This window comes from Amaranthus tricolor, chromosome 2 (assembly GCF_026212465.1).
Source record: "Amaranthus tricolor cultivar Red isolate AtriRed21 chromosome 2, ASM2621246v1, whole genome shotgun sequence".
NCBI classification, from domain to species: Eukaryota; Viridiplantae; Streptophyta; class Magnoliopsida; order Caryophyllales; family Amaranthaceae; genus Amaranthus; species Amaranthus tricolor.
In genome coordinates, this window is record NC_080048.1 from 12,658,412 (window position 1) to 12,672,229 (window position 13,818).

General features: G+C 34.6%; 1 protein-coding gene across 1 annotated transcript; it reads right to left on the reverse strand.

Moving 5' to 3' along the window:
* Window positions 1-353: 353 nt before the first annotated feature.
* Window positions 354-13,502, reverse strand: LOC130805926 (uncharacterized). The gene is made up of 2 exons (XM_057670765.1): window positions 12,222-13,502; window positions 354-2,162 (listed from the first exon to the last, which is right to left on the reverse strand). Exons 1-2 carry the CDS (start codon window positions 13,400-13,402, stop codon window positions 2,156-2,158), a joined length of 1,188 nt encoding a protein of 395 aa, XP_057526748.1. The 5' UTR covers window positions 13,403-13,502; the 3' UTR covers window positions 354-2,155.
* Window positions 13,503-13,818: the final 316 nt, after the last annotated feature.

Sequence of the window (13,818 nt, forward strand, 5' to 3'; positions counted from 1 at the left end):
CTCTTATCGCCATTGACGACACACACTTGTATGGTAAACCTTGCGAGTCACATGGTTGGTACATACCTTCTCGCACCTCCCCTAAGGTGCAGATGAGGTCACCGTCTCGAGATACGCCAAGGTGTTTCTACTATACTTGATAGGGGCTGTCTTGTTTGCTGACTAAACAAGCAGCCAAGTTCAGCTCCTGTACTTGACGTTACTCGACTAACCTTAGGAGATAATCGCCGAGTACAATTGGGGTTCAGCAGCCATTGGGTACCAGTACAGGAGGTTGTGCGGTGCTACGAGAAAGAACGTCAAGGAGATTGCTAGACCGTTCGTTATATTACAGGTAATAATCATACCATTTTATTTATGTTCAATCAATCCTATACTTATTACATTTGCATCTCTTAGCTGTGGGCCTAGTAGCACATTTTGATTGGCTAACCGCATAGAAGTGTTGGTCGTAGTAAAATTGCTCAACCGTAGCAACCACCACCAGATGTCCCATACGGATCGAGGTGGAATTTTGCGCCACACGCGAAAACACACTAGGACTGGGCGGGAATTTTACCGAGACCAGTTAGACCTACTACAACCAAACCAGGTAAACATTTTACTTTTAGTTCTCAATACTATAATCACATAACAACATTGCTTACTTTATGATAAAATGTTTTATAGTTTTTGTGGGATCCCTACCCCACCGATGCGTACGCAGCTGTGCCCGATCACTCGGGGATTCAGACGGGTGTGTGGGGGGCTTCTGTACTACTCATATGCTTCGACATTGTCGAAGTTCATCAACCTGAGCGCGTTCTGCGCCAATATGGGTTGGTACAACGCATTCCACCACCCTGCGATACCGAATCTGAGTTTGCATGTCAGCACACGCAAGGGTTAGGGTACGTGAAACTGGAGTGAGATTAACGACTAATTTTGATTGAATCTGGATGGAATGAAATAAGTTATAAGGTTCTAGTATATATAGAGGCTTAATTAACGACTAGTTTGAATAGTTAACAGCTAATTTGAACATAAGCCACAAGAAAAAAGTAAAAAAAAGTCAACAGGCTTGTTCGTACTTACTAACCACGAACAAACATTAAAGGTCAAAAAAAGTTATTAACTGCGAACAAGCGTTTGATCAAGTTTGACTAAGGTTCCCCTTACTAACTACGAACAGACCTCTTGACTTTTTTTTGACCTTTTCTCTTTGTTCGCAGTTAGTAAGTGCGAACTAATCCGAATCTAGTTTTGGGTAGTCAGACGCTTACTTTTGAAAACAAGTTTATAAGTATCTTATTACATATTTTTTTTTGATTAAATCTCTTAACTATTTCAAATTTTCAAAGTTTAATTACTTTAACTGTTGTCGCGATTGTCAACAAAAATAATATTATAAAACAAACCCTAATGTTCTAAAGGCAAACAATAAACAACACTTCATTGCGTTTGTCAACTAAAATAATGATATATCTAAAAGAGTAAATTATAAAACAAAATAAATAATAAAAATAATATTATTTAGTCGCGTAATCTAGTGATAAATTCCAAATATAATGGTCTGTGTGTGCGTGTTAAAGGCAAAGCAGTGAAAAGATTAAACATCAACACAACATTTATAAAATCTTTTCACGGATAATTCTCAAATTAATATCAACAAAAAAAAATGTATTCAATGCGTAGATTCCTACAAAACTCAAATAAGCAATTGCCAATAATGGGTTTCTTAGCAATATCTTCTACAACTAATCCTAACAATAATTTCATTATCAATTAAGAGTACTCAACAGCTGTTTTGCAACAAAAAAAGTAATAAAGATAATACTTTTACTATAAACAAAACAAAATTAAGAGAAAGCATGTTGGATTGAAACTAAGAACTAAAACTAATCTCCTAATTTTATAAAAATTCCTGTAAAGAGCAAGAAATGTTCAACTATCAAACAACAACAATCATTGTAGTAATTATTCTTCATCTTACCAAAACATGATAGTTGATGGGCCATGGCTGAAGAAGATTGAAGAGCAACCAACAAAACCGAAGCTTCTCTAACCGACGGGCTATCAAGTTTAGAAATAGAAGCCAGAGATTAGAAGCACTTTATTATTTGGTCTAAATCAACCATTACATGTTTGGCAAGCCATTCCTCTTGTTGTTGGTGTTTCACTCCCTGAACAAACCAGAAAACAAAATATCAGAAAACATCTAAATCACCTTTTTGATCTGAAATTTTAATTTGAATTCAGGGAAGAACAACAAAGATTTAAAGAGTTGCAACAATATACTACTATATGAATCACAGGCGGCAGCCTCAAGATCCTGACAAGGTCACATTAGAAATAACAATTACTAAATTATCAATGTCTCAACCAGGTGTGTCACATAGGTTAATCAAAGTACTTTGACACGTTCATAAATCATAAATCATAAATCATAATCTGATGAACTAAAACAAATGAACAACACTCAAAATGTACCTTAAATTGATTTTTTTTCTCAGGCGGAGGTATTGGGTGTTTTGCAAAATAGCTTGTTGGACAATATTAGCTTATTCAGGTACTAATAGATGATTGGTTTGTCAAACCACCTACTGCTAGTCTTTGGTAAATAGCCTACCAACATGTTCAGAACAAGATGGTTAGATCAGTTCAGGCACTTTAATCAGCTGTTAGTCATTTGCGAACCTCCTCCCCCCTTCAATGGCTTGCTAAGCATACCGTTTGTCTATATAATTGAACCCTATCACCAATTTAATAATAATGGTACTTTTAATTGGGTATATCTACAAAAACATATCATTTACAAAAACGGCAGCTAGTAGGAAAAAAATATGAACAAGTCAAGATACTCATGTAATCACTCACTATGATATATGAGTAGTTCGAGAAAAGGTACAGCAACGCCAACAAAGGCTGCCAAACATAACATAAAATAACATTCCTCATATCTTTTGAAGGCAATAATTTCATGTAAACACACCTCCAAGTCCTACTAAAGATACTTTTAGTAGTGACAAGTCTACCCTACCTTACACTACAGGCTGTAGGATAGAAGTAGGATAAAAGGAACTTTTATCTTAAAACTGGGCCAAATATTTAAGATAACTATCAGGTACATGTGAAAAGTGAGCTTTGCATGAACAAGTTTGAGCAACTTAAAGTGACAGAAGACTGTAGATATATTTGACACCACAACCAATTTTGGCTCCAGCAGGCAATATTACATAAGAAGTTACAGGCAATGCGACATCAAGATACAACTGATACTCCTATCACACATCAATCTTTATCACAAATCCAAAGAAATCAAAAGATATAAATAAATAATTACATTACAAATAAATTTTGCATTTCTTTTGACAATAGAATTGCCGACCCTAGTCTTTTGTGATTAAGGATCTGGTGTTATTGTGTGCTTTTAACAATAGAATTAGTCCCCACATCATCACACAAATAATGAGTAATTCTTTTGCATCATTGTTGATTCAATCTTAATAAAACATAAGTCATAATTCTTCGTTCCTACCACAAACTAATTTTTGAAATCAAAAGAACGAACTCTGAAAAAGATTTCTCAAATAACTACTAATTGTCACCCTCTCTGATCAAGCATGCTTTTATGGTTCACTTTCAACCAAATAAATGTTACACCGGACTAGTATAACACACTCTCAAGTTCAATGACCATGATCATGTTCGGTACATCCATAATTATTACATATAAAGGCTCAATCCATATATTTGGCAAGACTTACTCTACACATTAATGATTCTGTAATAGACTAATTCTACCATTTTTGCGAACATTAAAAGAATTCAGAAATGTAAATGAGACTAAAATGAAATTGTACATTGATGTAATAGGAGGAAACAAGATACACAAGCTTTCGAGAGGCTTGCATTCTCTCAAGACATGAGTATAGAACTCACTAAATCTGTATACAAAATTCTGATCTCTCATATCCAATGTATCACAGATTCTCTGCTAATTAACCTGTGTATAACCCTTGGTTATCTTATCTATAGAGTACAATTCCAAGGTTCTACATTTCACTAGTAAAATCTGCAGAGTGAACCTTAAGAGCACATTTGTCCCAAAACTAACATTAAATTCCAACAACACAGCACACAACATTCATTTGCACATATCATAAACCTCCAAAGAGCGGAAAGATTTGCAAGTGAAAATGCATACAACTGGTCCAGAATTGACAGCCAAGAAGATAGCTTAATACTGATCCAAAGACTAAAAGAAAATAAATGATAAATAGTAAACCTTATATATAACTACAGACTAGAGAGAATAAGGAAATTTCAAATAAAGGAACTACATGAGAGCCCAAAATGAATTCATTTTTCTAAATGTCTAAGTCATTTATAGCTCCAACCTTTAGCCAGACCAACTAAATAAAACAAAAGAAAATAAATCCAATTGAGCTTTTGGCCGCCTATTTAAGAGGACACAGGAAATGAAAAAATTAAGAGATCAACTTTCCCTAGCTTTTATGGACTGGTTAAAAAACTCGGATGAGCTTTGGTACTGCACATCAGGCAGCTTAATTGTCACACCATACAACCCTGCTCATACGAATGTTTAACCATCAGAATCCCGTAGCCCAGCTAATAAAACATCTCTTAATTATCATATCATTGTCATCCTTGTTATAGCAGCAATAACCAGCACCAACAAGCAATTGCAAGAGATACTGCCATACCAACAATTGATAGGACACTCACCAGTATCTCAACCCACTCAATAGCACATTATTGATGTGCAACATCTAGAGTCCAAATGACATAAGGAAAACCTACCAACAGAAAACAATCGGTTTCCATCACATATCAATTTTTATTGAAGCTCAAAGAAAAGTTGATGAGACAATTTCAAATTAAGTTTAGTGTTTCTTTTATAAATGAAGACGATCCTGCATTATCATGCAAATAAGAGTATCAATTTCATACTAAGCTGAAAGGAACAAAATGTGACAGCTACCATTTGAACATGTTGACAACACAAACATATCACACAAATTCCTCCGGTAACTACTATTTAACATTTATCCAATCGAGCTTAGGTTTAAACTTTTTAAGGCTGGCTTTCATCATTCTGCAATGAACTTGTATTTGAATAATTAGTTTATAAAGGGGTAATTTAGGTAATTACAATATTAGTGGTGACTTAGGGAATAATTTGGTATTAAAAGGGGTCTTTATTATAAATAATGCAAATTAGGGAGTCATATGCATCATGAAAATTGTAAACACTTAGTGGTGGGTTTTACTCTTTTTTGGAGGGATTAGAATTTGAAATCACCACATGAAAACTCAAACTAGCTGTAAAAGCAACATCATCTCCTCATTCAGATTAACTTCTATGGATTAAATTAATGAAAAATGGGGTAAAGAATGTTGTGAATGTTGTGATGAACAAGTGGGTGAAATGGAATTTTCTAGCCACTTGTGTAAAGAAACTAGATGTTCATTTCTTATCCTAAATATAGGTTGGGAGGATGAATTAGTTGCATTTGTATATCATGAAGAGACGAAAAATGAAGTGGCGAAAGATGTAGATCCGGAAAATGGAAAAAATGAGCAAATAAGAGGTAAAAGAAAAAAAAACGGAGAAGAGTCCAGAGAAATAGAATACCAAGAAATGAAAACACAGAAGAAAAAGAGAAAAGGGAGAATAAACTGAAGTTCAAGAATGGCGGTAGAAGGAATGGAAGGTGTGATGGAAATCGGGTTGCGAAGAGATGGCTATTGGGGTGCCTCCAATGGCGTGGGAGGATAACTAAGAGAGGTTACCTAAGAAGTTGTGGTGGCGGAAGTGGAGGAGGGGCAGGTGTTCGGCTGAGGAAAGGAACAACTATCGTATTTCCGAGAAAGAAAGGATTAGAACAAGAGAAAAAAGAGAAGACAGTAAGGGTTGTCGGAAAAAATGGCGGCAACACAAACCTTCAGTGGGAGGGAGACACTGTCGGTAACCTTAGGAAGAAGATGAGAGAGAAAAGAGTGCAAGAGAAAGAGAGAAATGAGATCGACGGACATCCATGGTGGCTGACCGGCGAGAAGATCGGACGATGTGGAGACGCTGGAAAGGTGGTGGTGGCGGTGCTGAATTTGCTTAAGGGAGTGAAAGTCCAGTGAGCATGGGTAAGGAAGAATTAGGGCTCATGGGAAACGAAGATTTGAAAAGAAAGAATTAGGTTGGCGCCTGGATGAAGACGAAGACGCGGTTTCCATCTCCACATAAACCCATATATGTGGTTGGAAATTTCTTTAGAGGAAGTCTAGCTCTCGTTGTTGTTGTGCATAATCCGACGGCTGAATTGACTTTAATACTCGTACTTGCTAATCCTGCAACATCACTGGAATCAGAATTAGGGCCATGTTCACTCGTTAAATTCATTTTAAGAGTGGACCAAGTCATTATAAGCTCTAGACATTATGCATTTGGGGAAATTTTACGGTGGAAAGACCAAGCTAATTTTCACCCACCTTGGGGCAAGGTGGAACTTCAAGCAGTTAGTAATGAAATGAACTAGTATTTTGAATAATTAGTTTACGAAGGGGTAATTTAAGTGATTAATATGATAGCGGTGACTTAGGGAATAAGTTAGTATTAAGAGGGGTCTTTATTATAAATAAAGGAAATTAGGGAGTTATATGCATCATGAAAATTATAAACACTTAGTGGTGGGTTTTATGCTCATTTTGGGAGATCTTAAGCTTCTTGAATTGCTTGATCTATCTTTTTTTTATAATAATTTTAAGCTTGTAATCATACTTTTATCATCAATATTTTTAATATAATTTCATCTTTATCTCCTTTAGCATTTGATTTCCATTGAACTGTTTAATCCAATTAGTTAGTTCATAGCACATTCCAAAACAAAGAACCATCTGAGCCCAGATTAGCATATACTAAACCATAGTCCAAATACCAATGCAGGGAGAACAGTTGCACGGTACACAGAAAAATACTCTTAATATGGTAAAAAGGAAACTCTATATTAAGCAATGTCCTCTCAGACCCTATGAAGGCAACTTTCAGGATGTAGCACAAAAAATCAAAACCTTTACCCAACCAACTAGAGCCAAAAAATAAGAAAAAGATATCCTAACTGGACGATTAGAAAAAAAAATTTGCACCAGTAAGAAAGCACTAAGCAGTGAAAAAGCGAAAAAATAAACCTGTGAGCAACTCCATCATTCTCCTCAGACATTGATAAGTAGTTTCAACCATCAATAACTTTCCTAACCAAACAATCATTCAAACTTCATCAGGATCATTGTTCTAATTGAGGACGTGACTATTATGAGGTAGAATCACTGGTACTTCAGAGACTCACCAACCAACAGCAATTACCATCTCCAGGGTTCTAGTGTTCATCAGTCATTTCGCAAGGTGCACATCATTATACAATTTGTCCTGACACCTAAATGTATCAACTACCACAACTCTACTAGTAAAGAGCAAGTCTAAAATAGTCTTAACCTAGTATGCCTAAACCTCCAAAAAGAAGCAAGCTAAGATGCAAATATTTCAAGAGATGCAAACTACTACCAATTCGGCTATATGAGTAAGGGGAGACAAGGTGAAAGTATACAATGACATAAAGAAAGGACAAGATAAAGGAAAAAAAAAAAAAGATCCTAAAAGGGGAAACATCACAGGGAATGCCTTCTTAAATCCCAAGAAGGCCATTTTCAAGATTATGAACATAGACCATCAACTTTTACCATTCTTAATGGTTTGAAACCAAACCCGACGGAAAAAGAAATCATAATAGGTAGATAAATTAAGCTTTTGGTTCCTCAATTTATCGAATTTTTCCAAAATATGAGAAAGGAACTAAATTAGAAAGTAAATATCATTCGAAAGTAATGTTAAAACGATGTAGACAAGAGTTGGAATCACTAGGTTTCAAATTAAGTCGGAACAACACTATAGAGCTAAAAGAGAAAGGAATCGCTTTGAATGGATTTTGGTCCATATTTCAGAGTAGTGGGGGAGTGAGGACATCCAACAAGATATGACCCATATAATTAGATGTGGGTGGCAAAAATAGAGAGTGGCTACTGGAATATTATGTGATTGTGTTGTGCCTTTAAATTAAAGGGCAAGTTTTATCGAATGACTATTAGATTGATGCTACTATATAAATCAAAATGTTGAGCGTTTAGAAAGAATCATAGTAGAAAAGTGGGAATATCAATAATGCGAATGCTTCAATGGATGAGTAGGCATATCTTCAGGGATTGAATTCGAAACCACGATATAAGAAAGAGTTTAGAAGCTGCAAATGCTGAGGAAAAAATGAAAAAAATCGTCAAAGATGGTTTCAGCATGTGCAAAGGCGAAGTGTTAGCGAAGCAGTATGGAAGATAGAAAATTAGAGCTCAAAAGACTTAAAAAGAGGGCAAGAAAAACCGAAGATGACTTGGGAGAGTAGGAGTGAAAAAAATATGAAAGATCTAGATATACAAATAGAGATGGTAGAAAATCAGAATGAACGGAGAAGAAGAATCCATATAAACGACCATTAGAACTAATATTTTGGTTCATGTAGAGTACCTCAATCTATTAATCTTTTAGGATTATGTAGTAGCTTTTTTTGTTCCTTTACAAAGTTGAAAAGGAATTCAAAAGTTTTCCCTTCAAATACAAGTTGTCCTATAAAATATATTAAGAGTTTTAGGAATAAAACCTCTAATAAGGGCATACTTGTATTGAGGGTAAATATTTAATGAGAAAATAAAAGTCAAGCTATACAAGTAAAGGTAAGTAGAGGTGAATTTAAAAGGGGGTGAAGGATAAAAAATATGATAGTATGTGGAAGATGGAGGAAAAGGAAGAGGATTAACCTTATTGGGAGGACGAAAATATTTCTCCTCCATTTCAATAGGGTAAATATTTACCCCCAAAATAAGGGGATTGATATCTCTATTTCCTCTTATACATTACTTTACAATTGTTTTGTATATTTGACAACAATAATATTCTCTTAATTTTCTATTCCAATACCATATTTTCTTAGTTTGACTTTTATTTACTCCATAAATAATTATTATTAATACAAGCATGACCTAAGTAGTAACTATTAAATAGTCAAAATGTAATGTCAAAACATTCGGTTGATCGGCACACCGAGTCAGGTCATTTTCTGTTAGGTCAATTTTCGGTTGCTCATTTTCAAGTCGGGTGTAGTCGGCTCTGTGTCGAGACGTGTTGCATTCAGGTCGACCCAACGAGTCAAGGATTTCTATAGTTTTTTTCATCTTTAATTTTTTTCAAAAAAGACCAATATGCATATTTAGAGCTATAAAAAAGAAATATTAAAATAAAATTTTGTAAAATTGACCAACAATGTAGTGGGTCCCGACTAACAATGATGATGTGCAACTAAAAATACTAAAGTGAAATTGAAAACGGGTGAAAACAGTTGATCTGGTTTTCAATCGGGTTACCCAATTTTTTTTAGTTTTTCAGGTGTGCACGTTTCGTGTCACGAGTCAATTATCAGATCATGACCCACTGATTTATGGTCAAGAAACCTGGTTAGTTTCATAAATCAAAAAAAAATGTGCGCAAAATAGGTATAGAACTCAGCACCGCCTAAAATTTTGTACAACTAACAACCAACCAGGATAAACTTCATGTAAGCAGTTTCATCCATGTTCTCAAAAACAGATGGTTAATTTCAAACATCCATAGCTCCATTCACGAACTAAAGAATCATACCATCAACACCACTGTATAATTCTAAATAGCCACCAAACACAATTTACATAAATAGAATGTATAAACGAAAAAATCTTTAGGACATTACGAAATTTGCAGATTAACATCATGTCTTTAACAGTTTATGTAAGCGTGTAGCCATGGAAAAAAATCGTGGTCGCGGATGCATATGCGGAAACGGTCACGGTGTCGCGGAAAACGGCTATAACGGAGAAATAACGTGAATCACGGCCGATGCAGTGTGATTTTTGAAAAAAAAATCTCATAAAGGGTTTTAAACTTATAATTGCATTTTTGTTGTTGAACTAATATTATTATGCAATAATATGCAACTAGCTATTATAATTGCAATATTTGAGATTGTTTTAGTGTATAATTAATTAACTTTAGTTATTAATTAATTATTTTGTTTATCAACTAAAATTATGAGTAATTATATTTTAAGTAATCGTAATAATTAAAGTTAATTGGTACTAATAAAATTTTTACAGGAAGAAAAATAACGTTGTAACGGTGATATATCGTTATAACGGTAAAATAACGGGGATTACACGTTATATAACGATCAACGCGGCATTTTGACCGTTAAATTTCATGCAGCGTTATATAATGGGATTTAACGTCGCGACAACTTTCAAACAAGTTATATAACGGGCGTTATGTAACGTAACGGGGGAGTTTTTATTCCATGCGTGTAAATAACTTAAGTCCATGGCTCCAGCGAAAATATACAAGTAAACAAGTACTCCTAGTAATTAATGATTTGTATATTAAACCAAGAATCTACACTAAACAACATTTCAATATCTCAAAGCCCTAAAGTGACTCTTACATAGGCAATGTTTAAAATTGACGTAAGCCACCTTACAGCTGTTATATGAAAAAGATTGTTTCTTATTAAACTTTATAGTAAACATCAACTGCAAGTCCATATATATAAGTACACATGAGTTGATAAGTTATTTTACTATAATCTATTATAATCTTAAACCAAAGAACTAAACAACATAAAAAAAAAAAAATTAATCATCACAATCTTATATTTAGAGAGATAATCATGTGTTAGCTTTTGTAACTCTCAATATCAACTACAAAGAGAAAAATGAGCACTTTCTTTAATCTATAATTACATTACACATTCATCATTAAATGGATCGAATTCAAATCACCGAAGAAAATAATATGTGTATCGTATCCATATCAAAAAGACATTTGCATACCAACGGGTTAGGCCACCCTGAAATAATACTACCTCTTATCCTTGCTAAATAACCCATTAGGGATTGCTCGCTTGCCAATGCAATAATTCAATCCATACTATCTCTAAGAGTATGTTTAGTTTAAGTATCAAAAAAAAAAAAGATTAAGTTTAGTTTGCCAAAAATTAAGATTGGAAATGAAATCAAGAAATAAACTCCATTCTCGGTTGTTTTTTTTTAAGATCAATATCTAATTCCAGTTCAAGTACGAAACTAATTTTTTATTTGTTACATCTCCTCCACCCCCGATAACAATTGATTTTTCTTCTCCTCTTGTTATCATTGTGTTTATCTCCCATTGATCTTTACCCTCAGGTGTTTTCAAACAAATAATATTAAGTATCCTTATCAATGTTGTTGGCATTTCTCAAGTGTTTCCATTTGTATCAATTTCTACAAATCCTACCATACGAATTAAATATGCCCTCGCTTGACTATATTTTAAAATCCAAACAAAATAATAAAATAAAAACTAAAACTAATTGATGAATAGTTTCAAATTCTAAATGGGACATTGCACAAGGATATGAGGGAGTAGTTTGTATCCACGTCCAAATCCCACAACAAATGCATGACACTCAAAGCCCACATGACTAAGAAATAAACAACTAGACTAAAAGCTCAATTGTGTGGCAAATAATATTCCCAATAATCACTAAGAGCAATAGGCCTCATTTTCATATTTGTGGCCAATAATACAAATTAAAACCACATAAAAGCAGTTAACAACCACTAAAGCTAAACACTGACAAGCGAATCCAATCCATTAGCTAAGGATCCTAAAATCATCAATCTAGCAGTTAGGTGTCCAATAGTACATAATGGACTAATTTCTTATTCGGGATACTCTACATCTGAATCTACTAATTGCAAGGGGGATGGTGATTGACTTCCCCCACATTGTAGAAATTAGAACTTCTTAGGAATTTGCATTTTCTCTCATTTTGTGAACCAAACAAGTATGTATAAATGTATATCCGAGGAATTCTAAATTCCTAGATGTCAACCAAATGATTTCTTAATTCTATATCAGCAGAATAATTCCACAACTTGCAAAAAGTGATTATTACTATCATCAACCAAAGTTGAAATGCTAGATTACAAGATAAACATACACAGAGATAAAATAAAAAGAAAAAGCACTTATTTAACTAATTCATAATTAATTTCAATTTGAACAAACAAGTAATCTCAATTCTCAAAACAGAGAGTTGAATAGTCCATACCATGGAATAATGGAGCCGAACAGAAAATGTTGCACAACAGGCACCTTCTCAAGGACCTCAGCTCGATACATCTTAAGCATACCACTATTAACCTTATTCCAATTTGGCACACCACTAATATCATCCAACAAAGGGGAATGCTCGGAAAATGGCCCTTTCTTAACCTTCTTAATAAATGCAATGCAAGATAGGTACATATACTCCTTGGAGAAATTCTCAAGAATATCATCATTATGTATTGATTTTGGTTTCATATACTTATGATCAATAAGCTGAGCAGAACCAAAAACAAAAGGCAAAAAATGATAATCATCAAGACCCCAAACACCATGAGACCCAGCAGGTTCAAGACAATAAACAAGCTGCAATTTCCTCATCAAATCCAAATACTTAACAAAAACCCTAGAAACCACAGCTTGATAATCCTCCTCTTTAATCAATCCTAACCTAGCTAAACAATACAACCAGGCAGCAAAATTGGTTTCATGACCAGTTCCATAATCAATACGAGATGAATTGCCGAAACTATCAAGGAAATAGGGGAGGATTTCAACTGAAGAACCCTTAATTTCGTTGGGAAGAATATCAAGCATAAATTTGTGGGAAAGTTGGGAAAATTCCTCATGCCAAACCCTAAAGGAAAGGTTCCCATACCTAGATGATTGTTGAGCAGGAGGAATGGAATGAATCAATGAAATAAGGGAATCAAGGAACGATATGATTTGGGAAAGGGTATGTGAAATTGGGCATGGATCGGATATTTTGTGGCCACGAATGGAGTATGAAAGGAAAGCAATGAAACCAAGGAAAGACTTTCCGGTAGAGGAATTGACGAAATAGGAAGCATCTTTAGGAGAAGAAATACGCTTGGTAGGAGGAATGAAATTGAAAGGAGGAGAAAGAGGTGGGACAGGAGAAGGTTGAGGAACAGGGGAAAGAATGATGGATTGCTGAGTTTTGGTAGCAGAATCAGGTGGAAGATTAATGGCGGGGAAACGGATCGGGCGGTAAGCAGGAAGGGAATTTGGGTCGGGTAGAGGAGGAGGAGAGAAAGCGGTGGGTGCTCCGCATTTGAGACAAGATGGGGAAGAGATGTGTGGCGGTGGTTGTGGTTGAGGTTCGCAGGATTCGTTTGTAGTGGATTCATGATGATGGTGATGCTCCGAAGCTGGAGTTTCCATGGTTGATCAGATTGTTTTCTGGGTTTTCTATTCTTAGGAGTTGGGACTTCTTTTTAAACACTTCAAACTCTAAATAACACAAGGAGAAGAAACACAGAGTTACAAATCCAATTCTTTAAATGAAAAATCCAATATTTTACTTATTTCCATAGTGTAACTTCTAATTAAACATATATAATCCCAACCAGAAGGGTGCTTATACCAAAGTAACTTTTTGCTGTACAATAAATTATATTGCAAAAAAAATAGAAAAATTGCATAGAATAATTCAATATTTATCTAATTTCCCTACAATAATTTCAAGTACCGATTAACCATGAATAATCTCATGTATTGTTACTTATTTTCAGTGACATTGTTGCAGGTTAAACAACCGGTTACATTAGGTCAGTTCTTGATCTTTAGTTCGCAATTCT